This window comes from Alosa sapidissima, chromosome 4 (genome assembly GCF_018492685.1).
Source record: "Alosa sapidissima isolate fAloSap1 chromosome 4, fAloSap1.pri, whole genome shotgun sequence".
Classification (NCBI taxonomy): Eukaryota; Metazoa; Chordata; class Actinopteri; order Clupeiformes; family Clupeidae; genus Alosa; species Alosa sapidissima.
Window position 1 is genome coordinate 17,996,678 of NC_055960.1, and position 8,485 is coordinate 18,005,162.

Here is an 8,485-nt window from a genome sequence, read left to right on the forward strand (position 1 = left end):
TAGCCAGGGAAACATTTAACAGATCTTGACCTCTCCGACACGGAGACTGGTGCCAGATGCAGCGTGCCTGTGGGCACGTTTTTATACAGGCTCCGCACTAGTAGTACATTCAATAACAAACAAAAAAAAACTGCATAGTCTTGCTTAAATGAACTGAAGAAAAAATGTATGTTGGGTAGTGTGTGTAACAAACTGTAAATTTGGTTATAAAACTGAAAACATGTTGAGCTTTATTTATGTTTGACTAGATTTGTTTCATATGCCACTGCTGTTAAAGCTGCTCCACTTGCTGCTAGTGGATCAAAATTACACAAAGAAATGAACTGCTCAGGTCGAGAAACTAACACAGAACCAGGTGGTGCTGAGGATCAAGCCAGTCTAGAAGGAAACTCACCCTGTAGTAAGCTGCAGCTGTCACAGTGACAGTGCATGGGAGAATGCTGATTGGTTCTCAGATAAGTTAAGAGAGAATCACAGTAGAGCTTCCTGACTGAATTTAAACAGAAGATTTGACCATACCTTTTTTTTTTATAACTGTTCATGTTCACTAAACCAAGACACACCCAAAGGAAGTCATTAAAATAGCATTTATTAAAATAATGATGTACCTTTTTATTATTCTATTGTCAGCTGATTAATCAAAAATACTGATTTAAAAGGATTTAAAGTGTCATTATTTCCCTAAAAGACTGATGAACTGCACGATTAACCAGGATACTCTCACAAATAATTAATGAAACAATACTGGAATTGTAAAAAATATTCACATAGAAACAATATTTTTCAGAGACTAATAGAAGCTGTGAGAGGAAAGGCAATTCACACCATCCTGTGGATGAACAAGAAACTGAAACGGACAGCTCCACTGTGCTCATGGACCACACCATTGACAAGTAGATCACAATAAAACACAATGAGTAGATTTACACAAAAGTAGATTTGCACCACAAAGGTATAATAATGCCAGCATACATACCGGCAGGCACATTATCTACAGTACCAACATCTACCATTTCATCAGTAGAAAATAGCCTCTGGTCCTACAGCAACATCTCCAGGAAACTATAGCCTGGCGTAGTAAACTCGAGTTCTTTCTCGAACTCAAATTGTGTGGGTGGGGTAAATTTAGGCTGGCTTCCAGGCTACCAGGGAACATGATTACCGGTATGTGTAAAACCATCCAAAACTCATTCTCTCGAAATCTGACAAGCTAGAGATAAAGATAAATGAGTGGTTTTAGTGACTTCATTAGCTATAAATTACATCTGAGTGTCATTATCTCATCTTTACCCCTATCAGTCATTGAGGTAAAAAGGTGCGTAATTGAAAACCAGTGCAAAATTATGGGCCTATAAATCTCTTCATAGCACAGTGCCTGTCCAGTCCTGGATAAAAATGAAAGAGACCTATAATAGGCTACCGCTCTGCAATTTTCTCCAACAGGGCTGGCAGCTCATCTAGGCTGCTGAGCCTGTGGTGAGGTGGAACATCTGGGTGCTGTGTGCCACTATCCCTGTCCAGCAGATACCCACGCATGCCCAGCGAACGTGCAGTGAGGTAATCGTTGACGTAGTGGTCTCCGACGTGAGCCACGCTGGAGGCTGGGTCCCCACAGCGTTGCAGGGCCTGGTGGAAGATGCCTGCGTCAGGCTTGGCCACTTTGGCCCCTTCCGAGGTCAGCAGGAAGCTGAAATGGGGAAGAAGCCCACAGCCGTGCAAGATGCCCTCCAGACGGTTATCAAAGTTGGATACCACACCGAGCTTCAGGCCCATGGCGATGCAGCTCTGTAGTGTACGAGCCGAGTCTGGAAACACCTGAGGGAGAAAACACAAGCGAAACTTTATGTTTTCTTAAGAGAAGTCCCAGCTTATTCAGTCACATTTTTTAAAAATATTTAGCAACATTTAACTAGACTTCTTGAGGGTGAAGTGTTTTAATGTGCAGAAATCACAAGATACAAATTCCGTCCTGTAAATCTCACTTCCCGGCTGTGTGACAAGCACAAAAGATGTCAAGCATGTAAAGAAATACATTTCTGAATTAGAAAGGGCTGGGATGTAGCTTCCAAGCCAGCGTGGTTTGACAGGAAATAAGGTGCTCTTGGTGCTGCCAAATCAAGTATATATACCATCAGAGTAAGCATCATTACCTCCCAGTTCTCCGCATTTTTGAAATTATGGTAGAGGTTGAAGGAGAGCTTATCCAACATGGCTGAGTCCTGCACCCCACACTGGCGGAAAGTGTCCTTCACGACGGCCACCCACCAGCGGTGCCCCCCCAGGCCCTGTGCGATGCCGTAATTGGGGTAGAGTTTGGCCTGACGGCGGTAAGCGTGTTTGAAGGCGGCTTCCACTTGTAAGGGCGGCAGCTCCAGACTGAGACGTGATGCCTCACTGCAGTACTGTTCCCCAACTGAGCGGCGCACCTTGAGCAGTGTGTCCTTCACATCCCACAGAACCCAGCGCACTGGACCCCGCATCTCGCCTGGGCACAAACACACACAAAGGTCCCTCAACCAGTAGATTTGCTTGTCAACTTAGGGCTGCACAATTTGGGGAAAATATCTAATTTTTCTGACAGATATTGTCATTGCGATTTGCGATGTGATTTTTTAATATCAATGGCAAGATTCAGTTCAATACTCTAAATGTAAAAGTACCACATCTGATTGGTGTGCATGCTTAGTGCATGAAAAGCACAGCACTCCTGATTACACTTCATACAAGTGTGGTTACAGAAATCTGTTGATAGATACAAATGTATTTAGAGACTGACCCTAAATTGTTATAGATATTATAAGATCTGTTACATGTTATATATATTATAAGATCTGTCTTAAAGAAAAACTTTATATTTAGATAAATTCTCCCTGTGACCAAGATAGTTTTCCTCTTAACCCCTGACGGCCGACAAATGTCTATAACCAGGACCTTTTGACCGCTCTCTAACCAGAGTGACAAACTTCTGCTCTGAATTCTTTTATTGAGCGAACTACATGATGCAAGTACGAGCATAGGGAATAGGGAAATTAGGGAATAGGAATGCAGATAGAGAGAGCCTCTGAGTCAGACCACCCTTGTTAGTCCCAAACCCCAGATTAGGGAATTTGATTCCGATAGAGAGCCTCTCAGTAGGGTCAACCCTCTTGTACATCCCAAATCCGTCAAAAAGGGGCCCTCGCATCAGACACATACACTGAAAGGTGATTCCTCTTCCTGTTTTTGCGCTTTGAGAGCCACACAGCCTTGTTTCAAGCATGCACACACACACACACACACACACACACACACACACACAGGAGTTGCGATCTCAACTGTGCTATAGGCAGTAGAGTGGTCAAAACACGCACACAACACCCTACAACTCAACTCAAAACAGATGTCAACTCAACTCAATAGATGTCTCCTATTTAGCTGTCCAGATATTTTGCTGGAAGATATGTATCAAACTGAGGTCTATAGGCCTATGCAATTCCATGTTTGTGACACACTCAACAAAGCAACCATCACTGCCTGTCAGGTGTCTTTGATTTCATAAATAATGTAGGCTAATGCAACAGACTGTCTTCTAAATACAGAATTTACAAATTGTAAAAATATAATGTTCAACTTCTATGGTTAAATAGTGCACCATTGTCTGTCATTTATGCAGCTGCCCTGCATTCTCCGACATTTACCATAGGTCATTTAATTAATGTAGTCTCAGCTTTTCCTTGCTTCTCTTCTTCCCCTTGGAAAATAATGCACCACCAAAATGCTCTCTGGGTGAGGATGTGAGTTTACCCATTTGAGAACCTCAATGCAGTATTGTTTGAGGGAAGTTTTTCATTTGTATTATCCTAATCTGTCATTTCTAATTTGTCTTGTAAAAAAGAATAAATGTGTCTTCAACTTCAGTTGTTTACTGGGCACTAGGTTATCCATTACATTAATTGCATTTCAAGGCACCTGGCAGAGCGAAACTAGACGCATACATTTCCCAGCAGCCAGTCAAATAGACATCCCGTGAGGGAAATTTGGTCTCCGCATTTATCCAAATGGCATGCAATCAGGACGTCCTAGCCACTTTATTTGTATTTGTAAAATGCCGGCAGCTGCTGTGGTTTGTCAATGGTTAAGGCTGCAATCATGACATAACACTATTTCTTTTGTACACGATCTCTCTTTTAAAGTTGAACATTTCACACTGCAAATTCGGACCGCAGATCTGAGCGTGACAGGACTAAGGTCGCACGAACAGAGGGGGCAAAATGCATCTCTGACGGACATCCTAATTACAGGTTAAAAATCAGACTGGGATTCGTCAAGTTCAATGTAGCAACCATAAAGTAGCCTACCTGTTCCTACAGATAACCAGTAAAGAGCATAGACAGTAAAATAAACTTAAAGAGGGCACAGGGGCAAGATTGCTTAGTCCGATTAGTAAAACTGTCCGTGTAAAGCTTCTGACTGCAGATGATTGGTTCCGTATGACGTTAGCGTGTTTCCATCCAACTCATGCGAATTAGTGATGCGCATCCGTGGTAATGCGCATAAATCAAATGCGCATTTGTCAGCGTTTCCAACACCTATTGATTCTAAGTATTTTGGGACACTTTGCCTATGTTGAGTGAAATGGACGCCCTCCTCTCTGAGGTCGGAATAGCCTAAACCCTAGGCCTAATTCATTCCTTCATTTTGAAAATATTTTGTTTAATATCGATTAGAAGGAGAAGGCGGAGAATGTTTATATTGCGCAATCGGGTGTTGGCAGCTTCCCATCGCCGGAGACCGCCATACACTTGGGAACGACCAAGGTCTCGGCAGTTTTCTTGTCAAATTTGGCACTTCACTGTAGAGCTTCATTTCTATCATTTCACGCGGGCTCGGGCTTGCGCGGTAGGCTAAATGAGCGGTCAGGTCATGCGTTTCGGTTAGCTGCGAGAAAGATGCAGAAATGGATGCTTAGGAGGTGAAACAGAGGCTGGCCTCTTGTGACTGGCGTTTTAGTTGCACCGGCAAAGAAAGCAAAGTCTGAGGTGTGGAAAAGTTTGCGGGAACCCCTCCCATACTCCAGCTGAGGTGTGGAGACCTTTAGATTCACAAGTCAGGGTTTAAAGAATTATGACGAATGATAGACCTGGCTGTTACCCCGAGTAGGCTACTCGTTGTCGGATGCCTATCCCAACAAACAAGCCATAGCATCTATCTATCCATAAATTGCAGGAACTGTCTGTCTGTCTGCGTGTCGTTGGTCCGTTCGATTTCAAACTTGGCAGGTGTCTTGCTACTGGCATGAGTAGTGTCTTGCTACTGGCATGAGTGTGCAGTGCATAGTTTGACATTGTTTGGATAAGAAAAGCTAAATATATCGTTATATATCGGTAAAAGAAGCACACGTTGGCTTTCTCCGCTCTACCATAGCACCCTCTCACACAGCACTGCGCGCAGGACCAGAGAGAGGATAAGCGGAGATTTGGCAGCACCAAATCACGGTTAAAATGCAAGATGTTTGATTATCATCTCTGAACTCAACAATAAAGACTTCCTGTATGTTTGCTTGCATAAAATGATTACGCGGATTTTGCAACAGCACGCCAACAAACACGGGTAGGCTATGTAGTGGCTATTCAAAATTACATGAAAAGTATGTGCAATAAACTGATGCTTTGAATAGCCCAGGCCAGGGGCGTCACTATACCTTATTCACTGGGGCACGTGCCTAAGTCTCCAGTGCCCCAGTAAAATTCTAGCGCGGCTCTAGCTGGAAACGGCATTCATGAGCGCATCTCCGTGCCTGCTTTAATCATGGCTCGAGCCTGTCACTTACCAGCCAATAAATAATAATAATAAAAAAACAAGGAATAAAGAAAGGGGCCATAATAGCCAATAAGGAAATAGAACGAGATTGAAAAAAAGATTGAACGCAACAACCAATGAAAATCATTCACATGATTCTTCCGAGTGTTTCGTTGTAGGCCTACTGCACACACACTGTGGAATCCGCTGAAGCTCGTTACATCACTTTGAGCACAGAGTAAGTCGTCCCCTGTTTAATGTTACAACAAATTCACAACTTGTTTGACAGAAAAAATGACAAGTTGATCGCTGTTAGAGAGTGTTACCCACATAACTAGCATCTGTTTTTCAATGCTTAGCGTTATTGTAGCCTAAATTTAGCAACAGTTTACCAGCTTGTGCTCTCTCACTCACACACACACTCACACCATGCGTAGGCTGCATGCACACATCCGGACAATTAATAAGGATTTACACGTATACTGTAGAGAGAGTCCTGTAAAAGTAGCCTATACTGTTTGTGAAGCTGTCCTACTGTAAAACTAAACATAGCCTTCTGATAAACTATTCAGAGATGGACATCAGAAAATTCTTCCCGAACAGAGGCAGAGGGAGAGGAACAGTGAGGAGGATGAGGGAGGTATGATAATTTTGCCCACATTAACAGTAACATTAACATTTATGCTGGTAATAGCCAGTGCTGTGATTTGATCAATGGTTTAATGGCAAATGTAGCCTATAATAATATACACAGAATCAGAGTAGCCATCTGTGTAGATTATTATAGGCTAAATTTGCAAATTATCACCAAAAGTCAGTATGAAGGCTTTAGTAGGCTATTTAAGCTACAAAGAACTGCAGTATTGCCAGGATGTCTATAGGACCCTTGCCTGGGAGGGAATTCTATATCTCAATTTTGACTAAAAATAAGCTTCCCTTGTGTTAGTAGGAAAGCCTATTAAATTCATGCAGTGAGTATAGGCCTACTTATGCCTATGTGTTTGGATGTTGCTGGATAGTGGCTGCTACAACAATTGAGGGAGAGAGTGCTGGAGGAGGAGGAGGAGGAGAAGGTCGAAGAGAGGGGAGAAAGAGCACAGGCTGGGCAGTCCAGTACCAGGCAGGGGGAGGAGGAGGAGAGAGACAGGCAAGATAGAAACGGATGAGGACATTATGGGGGCTAGACGTAAAACTATTCAGAGTATGGAGGAGGACGTCTGTGACCTAGGGGAGATATGTGATGGTCCAAATCAGGCGATTTATTTTATATTGCGTGCACAGTTAAATTTTTTTTTTTTTTTTTAATGTATTGGGAGTTGGGGGCCTGTGTCCCAGCAAAGCTGTAGGTCTAGAATCGCCCCTGGCCCAGGCTACATTGGACGTGATACTTTGAATAAACAAACTACATTTCCGACTGTAAGGTCCCAAATTGAAACAAGCGATGGGCTAATGGTCCCGAATTTAACGTTTCAGAAGACTTGCCACACAGCTAGACAACAAGTGGCAGACAGAGAAACGTCACTTATGCTACCAAACTGCTTTTGAGTCACATCGTTGCAAATGTCAAACGATCACAAAATGGCTTGTCTTCACTATCAGGAAAGTTATGCAATAAGCTAGGCTTAACTCAAAACATTTGTTATTCCATTCTGATCTGTAGAAATCACATGCAGCGATCACATGCAGCGCTGCTTACTGCACATTAATTATAGGCTAATATATTATGCTATTCAGTATACATTATTGAATGCTTAGCTGGAATGATGTTTTTCCCTATCATCCTATTGTTAAAGCAGGCATACCTGCGGGCATGTATCGGGCTACAGGTTTTCTACAGGAATGGCATGTTAACGGGCACTGCATAGTTGTATAAACTTGCGATATGTGCCGATCGAGTTGTTGGCGAAAACATAGCTTCAGCAAAACAACTGTGCACCGATGCCTGTATTCAGTTTGTTTTATTCTACGGAAACAAGCAAGAGAACACATCAACTTGCCTAATGTTATAGGGAAGCGCCAGATATGGCTGAGATTCTCTGAAGGTTACGTCACACGATGCGAATAAACCGTTTCCATCAACTTTATTCACATTATAGCCTACCTTATGCGCATCGAGAGTTAATCCACCCCCCTCTAGCGAGCGAATCAAATATAGATGCGCATTAGGATTTTTGATGCGCATTTCACGTGTTTCCAACCGGGATTTCTTATTCGAATAGATTAAAGGGACACCAGGCAACGTTTTCCTGTTAATTAATCATATGGTTAAATGACTCATTACGGGGCGAATGGAGGCTCTCTCGCCCGCCCCTATGCCTGTAGAAAGAATATCCCACTTGCAAGTTCGGTGTATCCTACCCGCCAACCGAAGCAGGATCAGTTTACAGCACAGAGGCAGGCTAACGAAACGCTAGAGATTGTTGCAAACGTGTGTATAATGGCAGAGCCTGCGAAGAAGCAGCGAAACCCCTTGACAGAAGACGCAAAGAAAAGGAAAAGAGCTTCAAACCAAGCGAGGGGGAGTTTCGTAGAGAAAAAGCATCAGGCTTGCCTGGTGTCCCTTTAAATGCGCATTAGTAAGTTGGATGGAAACACGCTAAGTGATTCACCTGATGTTTCCTGCATGTGTTTATTTCGTTTACATAGCCATTATCAAGTGGGCACATGGGCGATAACAGCCCATAACTAATGTAAGAGACACATTGAA

The 8,485-nt window shown here is 43.0% G+C and overlaps 1 protein-coding gene across 1 annotated transcript; it reads right to left on the reverse strand.

Moving 5' to 3' along the window:
- Positions 1-572: 572 nt before the first annotated feature.
- hdhd3 (haloacid dehalogenase-like hydrolase domain containing 3) lies at positions 573-4,486 on the reverse strand. Its single transcript, XM_042088504.1, has 3 exons — positions 4,338-4,486; positions 2,151-2,485; positions 573-1,815 (listed from the first exon to the last, which is right to left on the reverse strand). Exons 2-3 carry the CDS (start codon positions 2,478-2,480, stop codon positions 1,417-1,419), a joined length of 729 nt encoding a protein of 242 aa, XP_041944438.1. The 5' UTR covers positions 2,481-2,485; positions 4,338-4,486; the 3' UTR covers positions 573-1,416.
- Between the last annotated feature and the right edge of the window lie 3,999 nt (positions 4,487-8,485).

Coding starts and splice junctions, on each gene's coding strand:
- hdhd3 (XM_042088504.1), bottom strand. CDS start 2,480: ATGCGGGGTCCAGTGCGCTGGGTTCTGTGGGATGTGAAGGACACACTG. Junction 1,816..2,150: donor AAAATGCGGAGAACTGGGAG/GTAATGATGCTT, acceptor TTTCTCCCTCAG/GTGTTTCCAGACTCGGCTCG.